A 21953-nucleotide genomic window follows, 5' to 3' on the forward strand; every position below is an offset into this window, starting at 1 on the left:
CCTTTAATAGGCAGTCATTCATCTACCGCTGGTTTCGAGAGTGTATGGAGGAGGCACCAGGGGCCCGTTGGTTCTGCTTGAGTGATATGCAAATACCCTCTCTGTCTTCTGTGCTGAAAGATGATGTCATTGTGCAAGCCATTGCCTTTAATAGCAGGAAACAGACAGGTTGACGCTCAAGTTCTTAAAGGTCCAGGCAACCAAAAAAAAAACACAAAAAAAAACTGTAGTTGCTTAGTGATTTATGCATGGATAAGAGGGACAGGTGTTCCTTGTCTGTTACAGCTAAGCAGGTGGCTTTTAACATTCAGTTAACCGAAGTACAATTTGTCACCCTTGCATGGACTCCAGATGATGTCATGCAATAACACTCAGCGTGGCTTATATTTCTCTTTGTTATAAACCTTTTTATCACCCGTCTCTTTATTTGCCATGACTAATTTTATTGACTTGTTCATTTTGACTCCTCCTTCATACCAGATCTGTTTAACGTAGTCACTTTTGTTTGGACTATTTCCTGGTTGGGACAAAATGATTTCATGGCTCCCTGGTTGACTGCTGTGTATGCAAGCTCCCAGGGTTACCTGTCCCAGATTCTCATGATGCTCATATGAGATTCAGGTTTAAAACCATCTGCTGGGGATCAAGCTTTCCTTTGCACAGTTCGATAAAGACGTACTTTCTTATTTTCCGATCTTCCATCCATTAGACAGCTACATTGTTGTTCCGCTGCTTATAGATGCACTATTGTGCATGCACATGTGTGTGAATGCATTTGTGAATTTATACCTTGCATTTGTGTGTGGGCATGTCTGTATATCATTGTCCAGGCACCCAACTCCCTAGAGCTGTGAATCAGGGGCTTGGTCTGATCTTGGTCTGCACCTGTGACCACACTCATTCTCCAAGCTTGACACAGTTGTTCAGTTAAGGATATTAGGTTTTACAGGAAAAGGAGCTCCAGTAGACAAACATGAAAACTAGAGCCACCTGCCTCTTAAAGAGACAGGGCTTCTTTTAGGCCTGCTCGCCACTGCTCTGTTCGTTAATGTAATGACCTAGATTAGTTGAACCTTGTTCATAACATCTGAGTCCCCTCCTTTGTGGTTTGTTTGCTTATTGACAAATGATGTGTGACATTGGCATGTGCTTTGTAAGTACATGATAGGTTTTAACTTGAAATATGCCTACTGAAATTCATTATTCTTAGATTACAGTTGCACTTTGTTTGTTCAGTTACTGCTTGAAAGGCTTTGTGTAGCATCCTTCACATAATGACTTCTGTTACAACAATGACTGTCAGTTGCAAAATTCAGAATTCCTGTTGGTCTTTTCTCTCATCTGTTACATGGGTAGGATATCACTTTGTTCCTAACATGTTCTCTCTTTTCTCTGTGCATTTCTTCAGGTGGTTTTGTAGCATTCTCCTCCTGTTTCCCAGGCCTGTGTGAAGGTAAGCCGGTAGCCACTCTGCCAATGAGCTTGTCTCAGCCATGCCTGCCCGTGGCGAATGTGGGTCTTACACGAATCCTGCCCCATCTCTACCTGGGCTCACAGAAAGATGTGCTCAACAAGGTGAGACTCGAGCTTTGAATTTTTAGAACTTGGTCCAAACATTGGTCTGCCTGGTTCAGAACTTGGTTCAGAACTTGGTCCAAAACATGAGCACTTTGTCTCACATTACACAAACTATTGGTAATCCTTTTCTATGAATTCATACATAGTTTTTTTTGCACACAGGATCTGATGGCTCAGAATGGTATCACGTATGTGTTAAATGCCAGTAACACCTGCCCAAAGCCTGAGTTTATCTCTGAGAGCCATTTCATGCGCATTCCTGTCAATGACAACTACTGTGAAAAACTCCTGCCATGGCTAGACAAAACCAACGAATTTATTGGTAAGAACCTTCTTGTGACAATGGGAGAAGTGTTCTTTAAAGTTTCCTTTTGCTGATTGGCTATCATATCTCTGCTATAATAGTTTAGATTAAGATTCAGGTTAAACGTACCTTCACGTGTTGGCATGAAAAATGAGTAGTTTGCCCTGTGATGATATCAGGAAGAACAAATTAGATCCCCAAAGCATATTTGCAGAAATTGTATGGCTTGTCATGAAGGAAGTATTTGATTGTCTTGCATGTTTTGTGTTTGCTCATGTTTTTCCTATCTCCCTTTCAGACAAAGCCAAGGTTTCCAACTGCCGAGTCATTGTCCATTGTTTAGCTGGCATCTCCAGGTCCGCCACCATTGCCATAGCTTATATAATGAAGACAATGGGCTTGTCATCAGATGATGCTTACAGGTAAACTCACTCAGACACCCTGCAGCTCAAATTGCACATTCTCTGAAATCAGTTTTCTGCAAGCTGTAATTTTAGATCTGTTTCCAGCAGTATGCAAAATGGATCACATAGAAACTTGTAAAGAACAACTTTTGTAACCTTCCTAAACACTTTTTTTCAAGGCCTCCAAATGCTCACATGATGTGTCTTTGTCTTGAAGATGTCCTCCTTTGTATTTATGCATATTTGTCCTTAGGGTAAACATTCTTTGTGTTCTTCTTGTGTTCCCAGGTTTGTGAAGGACCGCAGGCCTTCAATATCACCTAACTTCAACTTCCTGGGACAGCTGCTGGAGTTTGAAAAAGGTTTGAGGTTGCTGAAGGCTCTGTCTTCAGGTCAAAACAATTCAGAGCAGTTAAAGGAATCCTCAGAGCCTAGAGGACATTCATCTGGTGATCTTGAGAAGGGCTGTCTGGAGGCTGAGAAGGACAGCTCGGAATTAGATGCCAAGCTATCTTCTCCAACCTCCCTCCAGCAGGGTTTTAATGGCTTGAACCTATCAGCAGAGCGCATCCTGGACACCAACCGCCTGAAGCGCTCTTTCTCACTCGATATAAAATCTGTCTATGAGCCCAACCACTGTCCTCGCCTTGCGCCTGTGCATACAGAGGATGTCCCCAAACTCTGCAAGCTGGACAGTCCAGAGGCTGGAGAGGCTAATGGTGTCTGCCAGTACTCCCCTGGTTTTGCTGAATCCCCAGGCCTTTTTCCTGAGAGCAGCTCTCGACCTCGTTCACGGAGGAAAAGCAAGCACAATGGTAGCAGTGCTGGAAGTTCTCCCGTACACTTGCACGGCCTAAATTTTGGACGTTCACTACCTGCACACAAGAGTCCCAGTCTTGATGACAATCTGAAGCCCTCCCTGCTGCTCAGCCTTCCCACTGTGGGCACCGGGCCCATGTGGACCAAGCATAGAGACACCGTACAGGCCACCACCCCTGTCACACCAACAGGCGAAGCCCCCTGGTTCTACAGCTCGGAGTCAATGAACAGCAATGGAGGTGGTGGAGGGGCGGTACACTTTCCAATGCTAGGCTGCAGCAGTCTCCCAGGACCGTGTGAGGTTGTGCATATACGGGAGAAGGCAGGTGAGCCACGAGGCTCAAGGGGCAGCTGGCATGAAGATGCTCCCACTTCCAGTGCTGCTGATAAACAGTTCAAGCGTCGCAGCTGTCAGATGGAGTTCGAAGAGGGGATCTCGGAGACACGTTCAAGAGAAGAATTGGGAAAGATGAGCAAGCAGTCCAGCTTCTCCGGAAGCATGGATATCATTGAAGTATCCTGACATCATCTGCACTGCCCCAAGGATTTAACACACAGTCGGACAGGCGCCACCTATAGGCAAGGATGACTAAGAGTGAAAAAGTGGTGTGCCTAGAAGGCTGTTTTGTAAAACAATCATATTAGTTCATAGGCTTGTCAATAATGACAGGTTCTCAGAAATGGGACTTTTTTGTTTTTTTAAGACAGAAGAACCGGATGCAGATTGACATTGCTTTTGTCTTTCTACTGTTTTTAAGCCATAGCCATCCCCAAATGACAGGGGGCTGAGACTGAACTGCAGAATCCAACCAGTTCCCTCGCTCTTGAAACAGACCCCCTGTTCCTCATAAATAAATAAAAAAGCTTTATCAGCCTTTTCATGTATTGAGAATCAAACATGGCTGTTATGCTCACACTTGTTTCTTTTATCATGGACTCAGTGAAGTTACGCTGCCACAGCACATGGAGTCAGCACAGACTAAGTCTTGGTCGTACATGCTTTGACTGGCTGAATGAAGGCCTCTTTGTGCCATGCTTTTGTCCAGCCTGCTCCTGCATCCCAGCATTCATGGAATCCTGGAGGTGGAACCAGGCATGTTATGAAGGAAAAGCATTGTGGGTGTTTTCCCATAATGTTCCTCTCTGTCATTCTTTTGTTACCCAGATTTCAGGGTCTTGTCCTTCCCCTCTTGTTCCCAAGTGGTGATGCTCAAACTGTTGCGCTACCCACGTTCCTCTCACTGAGCATGCTTCAAGGCTGCTGTTCCCTTACAAACAAATAGTTATTGAACTCTACACAGTGATTTCAATGAACCTTTAAATGTTTTTTGTCATTCTCTTAGTTGCAGTTGTAATTTATTCTACTGGTTCATTCTGGTAATGAGAAATAATATAAAGATTGTGGAGTTTTTAAATGTTTCCTCTTTTTTCAGTGATATTTACAAATACACTTGCAAGATTGATACGCAACTACAAGCAATATGTGTTTTCACACCTTTTTTTGTCCTCCTTCTGTTTATAAGGGAGCGTGGTTATTACCAGGAATTATCTGACATTTAAATGCACTTTCTGTTGCTTTAAGAGGAAAGTTTTTGGATGGTCTCATTAAAAGGGTACCACAACGCTTTCCAAAAAAAGAAAAAGAAAGAAAAAAACGTGTGTAACCAATTGATGTCCTGCGGTGTGTGACCAGCCTGCTGGCTTGAATTATTAAAGACTTTAATCCAGCATGAATAATCTAGAAGAATATGTATGATACCCCAGCATTGTAAAATGAGTAGTGACTCGATTTTGATTTTCAAGAATTTGATTTTTGTATTAACAAGCACACAAGACAAAACGCAATGACAGGGACTCTAAGGGGTTTGTCTGTGTCTCTCATTTGTTCTGCATATTTATGACTTTATTTATTGTTCATTTTGGTCTGATAGTGGGAGGATGTGTGGATGGATGATATGAATGGCTGACAGATGGACCCTTTGCAGATGCTCCTACAGACTAGTGTCTTGGAGTGGAGATAAGCCCCCTAACCTTTTCATACGCGACTGTGCAGCCATATTAAAAAAAGTAAACACAAATAGATTCATCTTAAACCTGCCGGATGGTCCAATACAGTTACTATTTCTGTCGGTCAACTAGTTTTAAATGGTTGATATAGAAGGCCGGGCACTGATAAGAACAGAATCTGCATATAATTCAATACATTCTGCTTGCTTTCTTCTCAGGGGAGCTATTGATGAGTCAGTTCCATTTCTATCTCTCTCTTTTTCTGTCTTTGTCTCTCAATCACACTTAGCACCAATCTCTCTTTCTCTCTTTTGCTCCCTTATTCCTTTCACCTACTCTGTTTCTCTCATATTCTCTAGAACACTCCAAAGTTTAAATATAACACAAGAAAGCATATGTGTGTGTGCAGATGTGAATGGAACTGCCCTCTCGCTGGGAGATAGTTCAGCAATTTATTTATGTCTGTATTTTTCAGTTAGCTTTTCTGAATGGCAAACATTTGATCTTGTATTTGTGCTGCTGTAAGATCTTTTTTTTCCTTGTGAGACATTAACTGTCTTTCCTTTTCCTTCTCTGTACTATATTTTTAAAGACATTGTTATCATTATTTAAAACATGTAATAAAAAGATGCAGGCTGTCCTTTTTTGCTGAAATTGTTAAATAGTTGGCAACTAATTATTATTATTATTATGTTGTGTGAATACCATTGTATCAACAAAACTAATTGATATAGGGATTTTTTTAAGAGAAAATCTTGATACCTTAGGCTGCTTGACGCAAAATACCTCAGGTTCTTTTGAAAGGCTTGTTCCTCCCCATGTACCCATTTTGTGATGATGAAACAAAATACAAACATTACAAAATATCAAAAAGTTTCCAGACGTGGTTTCTTTCCCTTTGATATGTGTGCTACTTTATATAGCATAATTGTGCAAGATCAGAGATTCACAAGAGTTTTCATAATGTACAGAATTATAATTTGGTTTTGCATATTGTAGAGGAGTTAAAGAGGTTTGTAGGTAATATATATATATATATATATATATATATATATATAGTAGTTAAAGTAAAGTACAAGCTTGGTGAACTCTAAACCATGAATTCGTACGACGAGAGGACACGTGACCAATAAAAGATCGAAACCTCACACCCTGACCTCTTGGAAAGGATACATATATCAGAGCTGCAAGTTTTTTGTTGCAGGAAAGTGAGTAGACAATATATTTTAACATTTTTAATATAATATTGTTTTTATTTGTGATGTATTTTTTTACTAGCTCTCCCGCATGACATCATATTCTGGTTTGTTGCGTTGTCCGAAAAAATTGGTGTAAAATATGTATTCTTTGTATTGAGCCAAGAGGTCTGCATATAACGTTTCGATCTTCTATTGGTCACGTGTCCTCTCATCATACTAATACACGGTTCAGAGTTCAACAAGCTTGAATTTTGGTATGCAGCGTCATACGAAATTTCTTCGCATGAGGTTGCATTTACCGGTCTCCCACGTTTGGATGCATTTAAATGGGTGTGAATGAAGTGTAGTGCGACTGCCCCTTTAGGGCGATTACACACTAGAGAAAGCTCCGGCAAAGCGTTTGACGCATGGGAGCGTGAAAGGTCCGTTTGGAAGGCGTGTACCACAGAGGTTAGAGGCTGTCTCGGATAGAGATGGCTATTTAGAATATATATATATATATATTTTTTTAAATGTACCAGTAAACACTGAAACTCTTTTTCAGGCTCTTTCACAATTCTTTTTTTTTCTCCCCAATTTGGAATGCCCAATTCCCAATGCGCTCTAAGTCCTCATGGTGGCGTAGTGACTCGCCTCAATCCGGGTGGTGGAGGACAAATCTCAGTTGCCTCCGTGTCTGAGACCGTCAATCCGCACATCTTATCATGTGGCTTGTTGAGCGTGTTACCACGGAGACATAGGTACGGAGGCTTCACTCTGTTCTCTGCAGCATCCTCGCACAACTCACCTCACACCCCACAGAGAGCGAGAACCACACATTATAGCGACCACGAGGAGGTTACCCCATGTGACTCTACCCACCCTAGCAACCGGGCCAATTTGGTTGCTTAGGAGACCTGGCTGGAGTCACTCAGCATGCCCTGGATTCGAACTTGCGACTTCCAGCTTCCCAGACCACCTTTCTCCACAATTTTTATCTTTTTAGCCTGACAGAGAAAGATAATAGAGGACAGGGAATGAATACACTGCTTGAATACACCATGTTTTTTTTATTTCACAGCGCAACTAGTCCCATTGGTCAATGGGTGCATACACCAGAGAGCATTGCAGCAAAAGCTGAAAAGTTCTCAATTTTGGTCGCATGATGGAGCTTCACTATCGGAAACCCTTGTGTTTTCCTTCTCCGTTCTTCCGACGCACCATCCCCTTTGAAATCAATGTATTCGCAGCATTCTCTGACGCAGCGTTAACTCTACTGTGTAGGCGCCCTTAAGTTCAAGTTTGGTGAACTCTGAACTGCGAATCTGCATTACGAGTGGATGCATGACAAATGTGATACAAACGTGGCTCAATTCAAAGGATACATATTTCAAAGCTGTGTATTTGTATTGTTGCTGGAAAGCGAGTAGACGGTATATTTTTATTATAATATTTTTTGTTAATTGTTAAGTGTTATTTACTAAAACCAGAAGCTCTCCCTCCTGACATCTCATCTTAGTCCATCATGTTGTCCGAAAAAAATTAGCATTCTCAAAGCCTCGTGTGACCGCACACAAGTTGAGTGAGTTGAACGCGTTGAACACCAGCAAAAAGAACCAGTTTAAAACAGGTTATTTACCTCACTAAAACACATCCTATTTAAACAAGAGATTAATATCTATATCCACAACATATATGAAGTATTACAGCTTACATCTGCACAGACAATGAAGCGAATGAACTTTATGAACTGAAATTTACAAAATTACAACAAACTTGTATTTAACATATACATCAATGACTACAAACATTTTAGTTCATTAGTAAGGTAGTCAGTGGCTTACTTTAAGTTAATTTTGTCAAAAAATAACTAATTTATCCTATTATCTTGCAGCACATGCAGAGTGGTGTATATTGTTCAGAATACATATTATCCGGGGGTTCACGTGATGCCACGCGAGAGACAGACGTGTGAGACACGAGCTCTGGGAACTTTGCTAGTTTTTTAATTATTTTCATGTTGTGATCCGGTGAGATTCGAAACACCCAGTTACATACTTGCTCTTTGAGGTAAACATGGCAAAGAAGTCAAAATTCTCAGACTCTGGAGACATTAAAAGACATTTACGTGTTCAAGCTGAGGCCTCTGACGGGACTGTGAGCCGGGGACTCGACTTGGATGGCACGTCGGGAGAAGATATTCAGCGTCAGTTGTCCAACATGTCGGTGATGTTGACGAAGGTTCTTGCTGACTTGGAGGATCTCGCTGTAATACTTCGCTCGATTACGGCGATGGAAACAAAATTCTCTGAGTTGTTTACAAGAGTGACAGAAGTTGAAAAATGAATCGATTATCTTGAGTCATCGGAAAGGGAATTATCCGCTAATCCGCCTGCGTCCAAAACAGATTTGGAATTAATTTTGGAAAAACTGGAATATTTCGAAAATATGAGCCGAAGGAATAACATACGAATTGTTGGAATTCCTGAGCATGAGGAGGGCAGAGATATGGTGAAGTTCCTAGACGAGTTTTTACCGAGTCTGCTCGACATAACAGGCCACAAGCTGGAAATCGAGCGAGCTCACAGAGTCCCAGCTCACAGATCTGCTGAGGGAGACAGGCCCCGAACGATTCTGGCCAGATTTCTGAGATCATCCCATAAAGATCTTGTGTTGCGCCAGGCGAGGAGCAAAGGGAAGCTTTCTTGGAAGAACCATAATGTTTTCTTGTTCCCGGACTTTGCGAGTTCGACAAGAGAGAAACGCGATCGGTTCAAGGAATGTAAGAAACTCTTACATCAGAAAAAGATCTTGTTCGCTCTGATGTTTCCGGCCAAACTGAGAATAGAAATGAAGGTCGGTCGCAAAGTATTCACATGTCCAAATCAGGCAATGTCTTTTATAGAATCAATGTCTGAGTAAACCATTGGATGTTTCTCACGTGAGTGGCTGTACTTACTCTTGAGGAAACTGGGCGATATATTTTTGCGTTGGCTCCGCTGAGCAGCTGGAGCTTGTTTTGTGAATAACACTTTTCCTTAAAGAAACTTTTGCATTGATGAAAGATTACATTTGCATTGAAGTTCCCAGACAGATTGAGAGTGGACACTACGGATGACCGCAAAATATCTACATGCTCACACAAAGGATGTCTTTATAAAGCTGATGGATTGTTTAAGTCATGGTATATACTTTTATGCAGCCTCCGAGTGAATTGACTCGATCATCCGGGGAACCGGGATGCCGGTTTTGTTTCTTTTTGTATTGGTTCCGCCTAGCGGCTGGAGCTTGTTCTGTTGAATAACACTCCTTTGGAACAGCTGTGGATTAATCTGTTCATTCTCCGTGCTTATTCTTCCTGCTGGCTGTAGTTTGTTTTGTTGAGGTTTTTTTACGGGACATTGGAATGATTACATCATCCGCTGAACTCATAACAGCCGCCTCACTGAACATTCGTTTGTCTGTCTGAGGAATATGATTTTATATTGGCTGGAATTTGTTTTGTGGAAGATCACATCCTTGAGACAGTTCTGTGAATGAATCTACACATTCTTTGTGTTCATTCTTCCTATTGACTGGCTTTATTTCACAAAGTATTTTCTGTTATGTAATTTTGCCTCACAAATTTGTGAGGCAAAACTGAGCATTCCGATGGCAAAGTTGTCATGGGGGCTCGTGGGCGTTCATGGACCTTTTGAGTTTAGAGGGATTGACACCGGTTGGCGCTTTCATGCGCGGGGTTAATGCGCACGTTTTTCTTTTTTCTGTTTGTTTTGTTCCGGGGGATGTTCGGGGGTTGATTGTTTCACTAATGGGGAATGTGGTCTGTATAATTTTGTTTTTCACACACAATTTTTTTTTTTTTATTATATCAATATGTCAGTTGTTAATATGAGTGTACTATCTCTCTCCATATGGAATGTGAATGGGTTGGGGCCCCCCATAAAAAGAAGGAAGGTTATTTCTTTTCTTAAACGTAAGAAATATGATATAGTGTTTCTTCAAGAAACACATCTCTCCCCGCAGGAAGCTGAAAAATTTGGGAAGATATGGGGTGGACATGTTTTCTTTAGTGCTGGCTCAAGTAAAAGCAAGGGAGTCATCGATGATTCAGGGAAATCATGTTTATATGGAGACCAACTGGTCCTCAGTATCCCCTGTGGGCGTGGCTTGGGAGGCACTTAAAGCGGTTCTTAGGGGCTGGATCATACAGTATGCCTCATTCATCAAAAAATCCAAAGCACGAGAACTTGTGGAGTTGGAAGGAAGTATTTAAAGTGCCGAGGCAGAGCTGAAGTGCCGAATGTCGTCTGATGGTCTCAGAGAATTGTCCCGATTGAAATACAGGTATAATACTATTTTGTCGTGGAAAGTGGAGTTTTGGTTGTTCAGGGCAAGACAGTCATACTTTGAGTCAGGGGACAAAGCAGGGAAGCTTTTGGCTAGATATATAAAGCAGAGAGAGTCTTTTTCAACCATTCCCTCAGGTGGTGAAATATTTGCCTCAGCCATTGATATTAATAATGCTTTTAAAGAATTCTTTCTTGATCTGTATAGTTCCTTGTCTACATCTACTGATGAGGATATTAGAAAATTTGTGGAACCATTAGAACTCCCTAAACTGACGAATGAGCAAAAAAACTCTCTTGATTCTGAGATAACCCTGGAGGAACTTGACAAGGTAATTATGTCCTTACCTACAGGCAAGGCTCCGGGGCCAGATGGTTTTGCCGCTGAATTTTTTAGATCTTATGTTACAGAACTGGCTCCACTTTTGTTAGAATTTTATACTGAATCATTAAAGAATGGAAAGCTTCCGCCAACCAATACATAAGCCCGGATCAGTCTGATTCTTAAAAAGGACAAAGATTCAAGCGAGTGTAAAAGTTACCGTCCAATTTCCTTGATCCAGCTAGATGTAAAAATTTTGGCAAAAATTCTGGCTAACCGATTAAGTAAAGTTATGACATCTCTTATACATATAGATCAGGTGGGGTTTATTCAGGGTCGTAGCTCTTCTGATAATATTAGGCATTTCATCAATATCATGTGGTCAGTGGCGAATGATCAGACTCCGGTCGCTGCCATCTCACTTGACGCCGAAAAGGCGTTTGACATGGTAGAATGGGATTATCTTTTAAAGATTTTGGAAATGTATGGGTTCGGGAGTACATTTAATGGTTGGATTAAGTTACTTTATAGACACACTGTAGCAGCGGTACAAACCAATGGATTAATTTCAGATTATTTTACTCTGGATAGGGGCACCCGTCAGCGTTGCCCTCTTTCCCCATTATTGTTCTGTCTTGCCCTGGAACCATTAGCAGCCGCAATAAGATGGATGATTTTCCCGGGGTGATTGCGGGAGGTGTGGCGCATAAGCTTCTGCTTTATGCAGATTATATTTTATTATTCGTCTCTGACCCCACTAGATCTATGCCTTGCCTCCACAGAATTATTAAGTCCTTTTCCAAGTTCTCAGGATACAAAGTCAACTGGTCTAAATCCGAAGCTTTGGCTTTGACAGCATACTGTTCAGTAACGGCCTTCCAGCCAGGCGCCTTCCAGTGGCCCAAACAGGGCATTAAGTATTTGGGCATTTTATTCCCAACAAATTAATAACTAACGAGTTAATTATGACCCTTTAATAAAACGGTTTTCGAGCGATGTAGACAGGTGGGCATCATTACATTTATCGATGATTGGGAAGGTTAATGTTATTAAAATGAAATATTCCAAAATTTAACTACTTGTTACAGTCTCTCCCGGTAGATGTCCCCCTCTCTTATTTCAAGCAATTTGATAGCATAGCGAAGTCTTTCATTTGGAGTGGTAAGTGTCCCAGACTATTTCAAAAAATTACATAGGCTGATTGACAAAGGTGGGCTAGGCCTACCCAAGATTTTGTTTTATTATTATGCATTTGGTCTCAGACATTTGGCTCATTGGTCGCTTCCACCTGAAAGAGCCCCTACCTGGTTCTGCATTGAACAAGAACTTCTTGCCCCTATTTTGCCATTGCAAAGCCTTTCCATCAAACTAAATAGAGAAGTTAAATCACACCCCATTATTTCACATTTGCACTCAGTATGGACAAAAGTGTCCAGAGTGTTTAATTCAGATATTTATCTAAATGTTGCCTTGAGTCTATGACTAAACCCCAAACTATGCATTAATAAGTTGGTCAGAGTGGATTGCGAGGGGGGTTAATTCACTCGGTGATCTTTATGAGAGCGGTGTGATGAGATCCTTTGAAAATCTGGTTCAATATTTTGGGATCCCCAGATCTCAGTTTTTTAGGTATCTTCAGTTACGCCATTTGCTCTGTACTATTTTTGGGAATAGCATACACTCCCCTAAAGCAGCAGATACTCTAGGAGAGGTGATTTCTGCTTTTGGAAAGGGCCATGAGGCATCAGTGTATTACTCCTTATTAATTCAGCTTCTGGGGGATGGAGTCTCAACCACTCTCAAGAGATTATGGGAGAAAGATTTAAACCTGGAATTGGAGGAGAGAGAATGGGCTAGGATTTGAAAAAACATAAAAACTGCATCGAGAGATGCAAGGGTGCGCCTTATACAATTCAAGATTTTACATCGGTTCTATTGGACCCCCTCTAAATTGTATAGGCTTGGTCTTAAAAGACACACCCACCTGCTGGCGATGCCAATCAGAGGAAGGAGACATGGCCCATGTTTTTTGGTGGTGCGCTGAGATTCAGGAATTTTGGTTGAAGGTACAGAGTGTTCTGTGTGATGTGTTGGGCATTCGGATTTCGTTTTGCCCCAGACTCTGTGTTTTGTGTGATGGGGCCGTCATCGACGTAGGTGACAAATACATAAACAATTGGATCCTCACCAGTGCGATGATAGGCAGGCAGATTGTTTTAAGGGGTTGGAAGTCGGTGGGAGCACCCTCAATTCGGGAATGGTGCGAGGAGATGGGAAGGGTGGCAGCCTTCGAAGAGGTAACATGTAGAAGGCTGGGGATATGGGATTCTTTTATTGGGAATTGGGGTAGATATTTGACGTTTTTGGGGGCTCTCGCAGTGGGTCTGTGGAGAGAGAGGTATAGTTTAGCGTTGTATGTTTATTATAGGTGTATGTGTATGTATGTATGTATGTATATGTGTATATATATATATATATATATATATATATATATATGTGTGTGTGTGTGTGTGTGTGTGTGTGTGTGTGTGTGTATGTGTATGTATATGTATATGTGTATGTAGTGGGAGTTAATGTTGAATCATTGTATATATGTTTTATTTTTCTTTGTTTTGAAAATGAATAAAAATGTTAATCACTAGAATACATATTATCCCAGTTTGATCTGCATACCTGACCTCTGCTGCAATTCTGCTACTGCACATACTTTAGAGGTCTCTTCTTCTGTAACTCTTCACTACTGTTCTCTTCCATAAAGACCCGTCTTTATTGTCAGTCCCCTGTGAAAGAGAAGGAGCAGAGAGGATGCATAAAAACTCCCATCACCTGAATGAACAAAACACAGTGAAATTGCTGAGTTGATAACATGCAGACACACACACACAGATCTCTGGGGTCAAGTGAATCCTAATGATATGAAACGCCTTCCGTATGGCCAGGAACACTCAATCCTCTAGAAAAAGGAGGAAAATTCCCAGCTTCCCACTCAAAAACTTGATAATGCCATTCTGTTCTTGATCAGTTTGGGATTTTTCTTTCATTCCTAGTCTTGTTTTTAATGTCAGCAGCGTGAATGAGTGACTGAGTGGGTATCTCCAGCCCTAATATATTCACTCAATTAGTCTCACTTTGTGTAAAAGAACTAAGGGATATGATGTGGTCTGTGAGTGATAGAAACACGTACCCATGTGACGAGATGTTTGCTGAGTAATTCAAGTGAGGCAGTGTGTTTGGACTGCGTGTTCTGTAGAGATAATGATAGGGAAGGCCAGCTGACGATGACCGTATGATGACATAAAGTCGACACAAAAGAGTGTCCTGTCTTCCTTAGTGCCAACAAACAAAATTGCAAAAATAACAACTTTTCAAACAGGTTTTCTGACTTACAGGTCAGAATAATAGGTAGGCCCATCCCAAACTCAAGCCATTGGTTTAGCCAATGTTTCAGTGTTTGCTTAGTCATCCCAAAATTGTCATCAAACAAATTATTAATGAGTAAAAATATATTAATAATGAAAACAATAATTAAAAAGTATCACCAGAAATATTCGTAAAATATTTTTACTATATACCAATGAGCCAAAACATTATGACCACCTGCCTAATATGCTGTTGGTCCTCCGCGTGCCTCCAAAACAGCACCAGCCCACAGAGGCATGGACTCTACAAGACCCCTAAAGGTGTCCTGTGTTATCTGGCACCAAGACATTAGCAGCAGATCCTTCAAGTCCTGTAAGTTGCGAGGTGGAGCCTCCGTGTACAGGACTTGTCCAGCACATCCCACAGATACTCAGTTGGATTGAGATCTGGGGAATTTGGAAGCCAGGGCAACACCTTGATCTCTTCATCATGTTCCTCAAACCATTCCCGAACAATGTGTGCAGTGTGGCAGGGTGCATTACTCTGCTAAAAGAGGCAAGTGCCATCAGGGGTTACCAATGCCATGAAAGGGTGTACCTGGTCTGCAACGATGTTTAGGTAGGTGGCACGTGTCAAATTAACGTTCACATGAATGACTGGACCCAGGGTTTCCCAGCAGAACATTGCCCAGAGCATCACACTCCCTCCACTGGCTTGTCTTCCCACAGTGCATCCTGGTGCCATCACTTCTCCAGGTAAATGACGCACACGTACATGGCCATCCACGTGATGTAACAGAATACGGGACTCATCGGGCCAGGCGACCTTCTTCCACTGCTCCAAGGTCCATTTCTGACGCTCGCATGCCCATTGTAGGCACATTCATCGGTGGACAGTGGTCATCATGGGCACTCTGACCGCTCTGCGGCTACGCAGCCCCTTATGCAGCAGGGTGCAATGCACTGTGTGTTGGCCCTTGTCAAAGTCGCTCGGGTCTTTACTCCTGCCCATTTCACCTGCATTCAACATGTTGACTACGAGAACTGATTGTTCGCTTACCACCTAGCATACCGAGACCTTGACATGTGGCCTTATTAGGAGATGATCAATGTTATTCGCTTCACCTGTGAGTGGTCATTATGTTTTGGCTCTTCAGTGTATATACAGTATATTTTTCTATAATTTCTTTATATATATATATATATATATATATATATATATATATATATATATATATATATATATATATATATATATATATATTATATTGCACTAAATATACTATTCTTCTAAGTTTTTTTTACTATTAATATAAGTGTACTAGCGAACATGGTTCAAATGTTATATTCAAAATAATATTATATTCATTAGAAAAACAATGAATTATGTTATCATTTAAATTACATTTGACTCTAATGTATCTAATTAAAATTAGGAAGGTTTTTGTGTGCATGAAGGAAAACGTAAGCATGTGATTGTAAGCGATTGGATACGAGAGTGAAAGGACGAGTTACAGGAGTTGATTGTTACCAGATGTAGCCATGTTGTATGCCAGAATCCTCTGGATCCCAGAGTTTATAAATGGCAACTTATAAAACATGTTACATCACAGCAGCAATTCTTAATTCCATTACTGGAGTTGGTAGGTAACTTTCCATGAGATTTCTTGCCCTATTTCTCCTGTCCTCAAATGACCGTAAATTACAACCATCTGAAAGTGTTTCTTCACTAACAGAAACATCACAAAAACACATTGTAACAAATTTTATAATCTTCTGGGTCACAAAATTTTGTATTCATGCATTTTAAGATCTTAATTTAGCCTTACTGTCCAATGAAGTGGCAATTAAAAATATGTTTGGCTTATTATACATTTCCATAGCCTGAACAAAAAAACACTTCAACTGATAACATTACAAGCTTCATTTAGAGACCTTGAATGACCCATAGTGTAATATTTCTAATGCCTGAATTTCTAATGTTCCCTTGAGCACAACATTTAGCACCTTCCTTTGGAGGTGCTAGTGCTACAGGTAACCCTGGGTGTTTCTCAATGCTTAGAATGCAGAGAACAGACTTATGCTCTTGAAGACCAGTTTTTCCAAGTTACCTTGGAAGAACAAACTTGTTAGGACAGGAGGAGGTAGAACATATCTATTGCGAGCTTTGAAACATGCTGTGATCTTCCTGTTGTGCAATTGCCCATTCCAGCACATTTGTAGCCAGTGAGAAAACTACTAGCATTATCACACACCAGTGACAACATTATTATCATCATCATCACACCAGTGAGGTTTTGCAGGACTAGTCACACATTGAAGTCTTTTAACACTTGTTTCCTCCATGTGTTTATTACTTTATTAAAACGATTCCCACCAAAACAACAAATGTTGACACGAGTATGACAACTCTCACGACCTGTCAGGCTTTCATGAGCTTAAAGCGGGAAACTCTTGAAGGTAAACACAATGATAAATGTCCTTCGTCTGTCACCGCTGTGCCGCTATGACTTCTGGGACTTCAAATAGGTTCTTGCCAACACATCACCATCTGATGCATCCTCGATATTCAGCCTGATTAAGAACACAACCAGGTAATTTAATGCATTCTTGGTACTTGCGTTCTTAAGTATTGGAATTGAACTTTGGTTGATGATGTTGAGTGAGTCCATGAGAATGTAAGAACATAGGAAAATGCTAAAAAAAAAAAAAAAAAAAACTGCTAAAAGGAATTTAAATGTGCCAAGGGGTCAGGGTTTGGCACGGCCCAGTTAGCCCTCTTGCATAGATGCTCCACTGCCTGGGCCCCAAAAAACTTATTTCTCCATTAACTGCCCAAAATGGCAGATTCAAATCATATACTTCTTGGGTGTCTTGTGTGGCTGCATTTTTATATCACCAGAATTTGAATTTGAAAAAGCCTCCGAATTCATGATCTTGAAAAATGTAATTTGATGTTATCAAAATTTTTTGCTGTTAATTTTATATATTAAAAAAATATTTTGTGTGAATTCAACTAAAAAAACAAAAAAACAATTCTGGTTGTGAAATTCAAGTTTTTATTATTCAAGTGGTGGATTTCAGGTTGTGAAATTCAGGTCTCAATATTCAGGTTGTTCAATACGGGTTGAGAAATTCAGGTGGCAAAATTCAAGGATGACATCCGGGAATGCAAAGAAGAGCAAATGAACGCTGATGTAATCCATCTCTCCCTTGGATAATCGCAAAGCGATGGAAACAGCTCAAAAGTCATTTTAAACGAATACAGCAGTTAATATATATAGCCTACATTTTTAATAATGTGCAAAACATCTTTTCTTTGCTCCTTGGCAATTCACATTGAACGAATCTGCTGAAAAGGCCATTAAAATTATTCACGTGCACATGTATGCCCAGATTACACGATCCCGTTGATCCATAACTCAACGGTCAGCGGTGCATCACCGTAAACATCTCTCATTCAGATGTTTCAAATGTTTTTGTGTTGTTTTGTGGTCTGATTAATTACAAAATGTCTGTGATGATCACGTCTGTATGAATGTAAGAGCTGCTTTTAACTCATGAAGAACAACCGAGGCAGTGTTTATGACTAATGTACATTGTAGTCTGGCGGCGTGAATAAAGTCTGTGCTTCATAATATTATGTGTTGTTTATTTATCAACATTAGTATATACACATAAAAAATATACTGTAAATTGACATTATAGTGCTTTTATTATTATTATTATTATAATGTGTTACAATCATGACATACCATAGTCTGGGTGTTATGAACTTCTATACATGAATGAATTTATGAACATATATACTGTATTTGATACACAGATAACTGAAATAAAGAAGAAACATACAAGTGTTATATTTCTGTTCTCCCCCTTCATCGTTGCTTGACTTGGGTGAAATGAAGCCGTGACATCTGAAAGATAAAACTTTAATGAAAGAAAAATAAAATGTTGGCTCTGGTAAGTAAACAGCAGTATCACTTTTTCAAGATTTATAAATAGAAACAAAACTTTTGCTGGCTTTTGTCGCATCCTGCGCAGCACACTGTCTGAAAGTAAATGGAATTTTGGTCACAAAGGCAGCGTGATACGTCACATGTAACAGGTCAATATGCTCATGCATTACAGTGAATTTATTTATTTATTTTTGGGATATGCATGAATTGAGTGTATAGGAAATTAATATAATAATACCTGATTAATAATAGCTACAGGAAATGACAAAGAATACTTCATAAACCTATTATTATTATTACGTTTGTGTGTGTGTGTGTGTGTGTGTGTGTGTGTGGGCAGGTTTAAGTGGTTTACAAGGACTTTTTTTTTTAAGTTACAAACTGGTAATTACAATGGTATTATGCTATAAATGTGGTTTATGAGGACATTTCTAGTGTCCCCATAATTCAAATCGCTTAAAAAACACTAAATTATGTATTATTGAAAATGTAAAAATGCAGAAAGTTTTTTGTGAGGGTTAGGTTTAGAGGTAGGGTTAGGGTTAGGGGATAGAGTCTATAGTTCGTACAGTATAAAAATTATTATGTCTATGGAGAGTCCTCATAATGATAGCTGCACCAACATGTGTGTGTGTGTGTGTGTGTGCGTGTGTGTGTGTGTGTGTGTGTGTGTGTGTGTGTGTGTGTGTGTGGTAAAGGATATGCACATATTACAGAACACTTCTGTAAAGTATATAGATGGAGCCCAGATTTGTATTATCATGAAGATAACGTGCTCTGCCTGAAAATAAACATAATAAATAAGACACTGACAAATCATCAGTAGTCTACAAATCTACATATGAGGTTAGACTATCCAGCATTTTGATAAAAATATTAAAAAGCGAGATGGCATGCTAACTCAAGCAATCCAGACTGCTAATGTAAACAATTAGGAACAGAATGTGTGTTGTACATTCAAAGGTCACTATATTTTCATTCAACACTAGTACAGATGTAATTCACTGACTCAAGATGGCGCCGAGTATGGCTGCTGCGTTGCGAGCTCCGACACAAATGGTAGTGTTTTGTTTGTTTTGTTTACAATTCTTATGTTTTTTGTCTTGGATGTTGTCTGCCTTATTGTCTACAACAGACAAACACTTTTGGACATTGGTTCAGCAATTACACACCGTAAACCGGACTTCAAATTCCTCAATGCCGACCCTCTGTTTACAAACACGCAAGCGGACCCCTTTGTCTGTGCTGCACGGCCGTGGAAACGCAAAAGGAAAAGGAGAAACAGTGCTGGCGTTCTCATCAGAGTAAGACGCCGCGCAAATCGACCCCCGCTACCCAGTATTCTACTGGCAAATGTTCAGCCTCTGGATAACAAGCTCTGCGAGCTGAAAGCGCGGATCTCTTTCCAATGAGAGACGAGGGACTGCTGCATTATCTGCCTAACGGAAACTTGGATGTCTGCGGAGATTCCAGACTCAGCCATTGAACCCGCGGGGTTCTCCGTGCACCGAGCAGACAGAGCGAAAGACCACTCAGGTAAAAGCAGAGGTGGTGGTGTATGTTTTATGATTGACAAATCCTGGTGTGATCAGAGGAACATACATCTCTCTTGATCTGGAATTTCTCATGCTTCTGTGTCGACCATTCTGGCTACCGAGGGAATTCACAGCGGTCATTATCACTGCTGTGTACATTCCGCCACAAGTCGACACAGACCGGGCACTCAAGGAACTGTATGGGATTATAAGCAAGCAGGAAACCGCGCACCCTGAGGCCGCGTTCATTGTGACCGAGGACTTTAATAAAGCCAGTTTCAAATCAGTCACACCAAAATGCCACCAGCACATTAGTTTCAACACACGAGGGGACCGGGTTTTGGACCATTGCTACTCTCCCTTCCGGGATGGCTACAAATCCCTCCCCCGCCCTCCATTTGGCAAATCGGACCACTCTTCCATTCTGCTTCTGCCCGCTTACAGGCAGAAACTGAAGCAGGAAGCACCCACTCTCAGAACGATCCAGTGCTGGTCGGACCAATCAGACTCTACGCTACAGGACTGTTTTGATCACACGGACTGGGAGATGTTCCGGTCCGCCTCTGATGACGACATCGAGCTTTACGCTGATAGCGTAATGTGTTTCATCAGAAAGTGTGTAGAGGACGTCGTTCCGACCAGAATAACAGGGATCTATCCGAACCAGAAGCCATGGATTAATAGCGATGTTCGCGCGGCACTTAATGTGCGGACCTCCGCTTTTAATTCCGGGAACGCGGAGGAGCATAAACAAGCCAGTTATGCCCTCCGAAAAACAGCAAAACGCCAGTACAGGGACAAGATTGAAGGACAGTTTAACACCACCAACTCTAGAAGCATGTGGCAAGGAATTAACATCATCACGGACTTTAAAGGGAATAAAAACTCCGCCATGATCACCGCTGCCTCTCTCCCGGATGAGCTAAATACTTTTTATGTTCGTTTTGAGGGAAATAACACCGCCCTCGTGGAGAGAGCTCTCGCGGCCGGAGCTACAGAGGTTAGTTCACTCTCCGTCTCTGTAACGGATGTATTCCAATCCTTCCGACGGGTGAATATCCGCAAAGCCGCGGGCCCAGGCGGCATTCCAGGCCGCATCATCAGAGCGTGCGTGAACCAGCTGGCTGGTGTTTTTACGGACATTTTCAACCTTTCCCTCTCTTTGTCTGTAGTCCCCACATGCTTTAAAACATCCACCATTGTGCCTGTTCCAAAGCAATCAAAAATCACTTGCTTAAATGACTGGCGTCCTGTTGCTCTGACCCCCATCATCAGCAAATGCTTTGAAAGACTAATCAGAGATTACATCTGCTCTGTGCTGCCTCACTGGATCCATTGCAGTTTGCTTACCGCAACAACCGCTCCACTGACGATGTCATTGCATCTACAATACACACTGCTCTCTCCCACCTGGAAAAAAGAACACTTATGTGAGAATGTTGTTTGTAGACTACAGCTTAGCATTCAACACCATAGTGCCCTCCAAGCTTGATGAGAAACTCTGGGCTCTGGGCTTAAACAGCTTGCTGTGCAGCTGGATCCTGGACTTCCTGTCAAGCAGACGCCAGGTGGTTAGAATAGGCAGCAACATCTCCTCATCACTGACCCTCAACACTGGAGCCTCACAAGGCTGTGTTCTCAGCCCACTCTTGTATTCCTTGTACACACATGTGGCAACACATAGCTCCAATGCCATCATTAAGTTTGCTGATGACACGACGGTGGTAGGTCTGATCACTGACAATGATGAAACAGCCTACAGAGAGGAGGTGCACACTCTGACACACTGGTGTCAGGAGCACAACCTCTCCCTCAACGCCAGTAAGACAAAGGAGCTTGTGGTGGACTTCAGAAGAAAAGACAGAGAACACAGTCCCATCACCATCAATGGAGCACCAGTGGAGAGAGTCAGCAGTTTCAAGTTCCTGGGTGTCCACATCACTGAGGAACTCACATGGTCCATCCACACTGAAGTCGTTGTGAAGAAGGCTCATCAGCGCCTCTTCTTCCTGAGACGGCTGAGGAAGTTTGGAATGAACCGTCACATCCTCACATGGTTCTACACCTGCACTGTAGAGAGAATCCTGACTGGCTGCATCTCCGCCTGGTACGGCAATAGCACCACCCACAACCGCAAAG

General features: G+C 41.4%; 1 protein-coding gene across 3 annotated transcripts in view; it reads left to right on the forward strand.

Moving 5' to 3' along the window:
* The window catches only part of LOC127436188 (dual specificity protein phosphatase 8-like), a 62722-nt gene extending 56970 nt beyond the window's left edge, over positions 1-5752 (forward strand). For all 3 annotated transcript variants that reach the window (XM_051690189.1, XM_051690192.1, XM_051690191.1), the window contains 4 exons: positions 1409-1575; positions 1741-1900; positions 2181-2304; positions 2575-5752. In XM_051690189.1, coding sequence (XP_051546149.1) covers positions 1409-1575; positions 1741-1900; positions 2181-2304; positions 2575-3628 — 1505 coding nt within the window. In that variant the 3' untranslated portion in view covers positions 3629-5752. The remainder of the gene's footprint in view (positions 1-1408; positions 1576-1740; positions 1901-2180; positions 2305-2574) is intronic.
* Positions 5753-21953: the final 16201 nt, after the last annotated feature.

The sequence above is a fragment of the Myxocyprinus asiaticus genome, chromosome 46 (genome assembly GCF_019703515.2).
Source record: "Myxocyprinus asiaticus isolate MX2 ecotype Aquarium Trade chromosome 46, UBuf_Myxa_2, whole genome shotgun sequence".
NCBI classification, from domain to species: Eukaryota; Metazoa; Chordata; class Actinopteri; order Cypriniformes; family Catostomidae; genus Myxocyprinus; species Myxocyprinus asiaticus.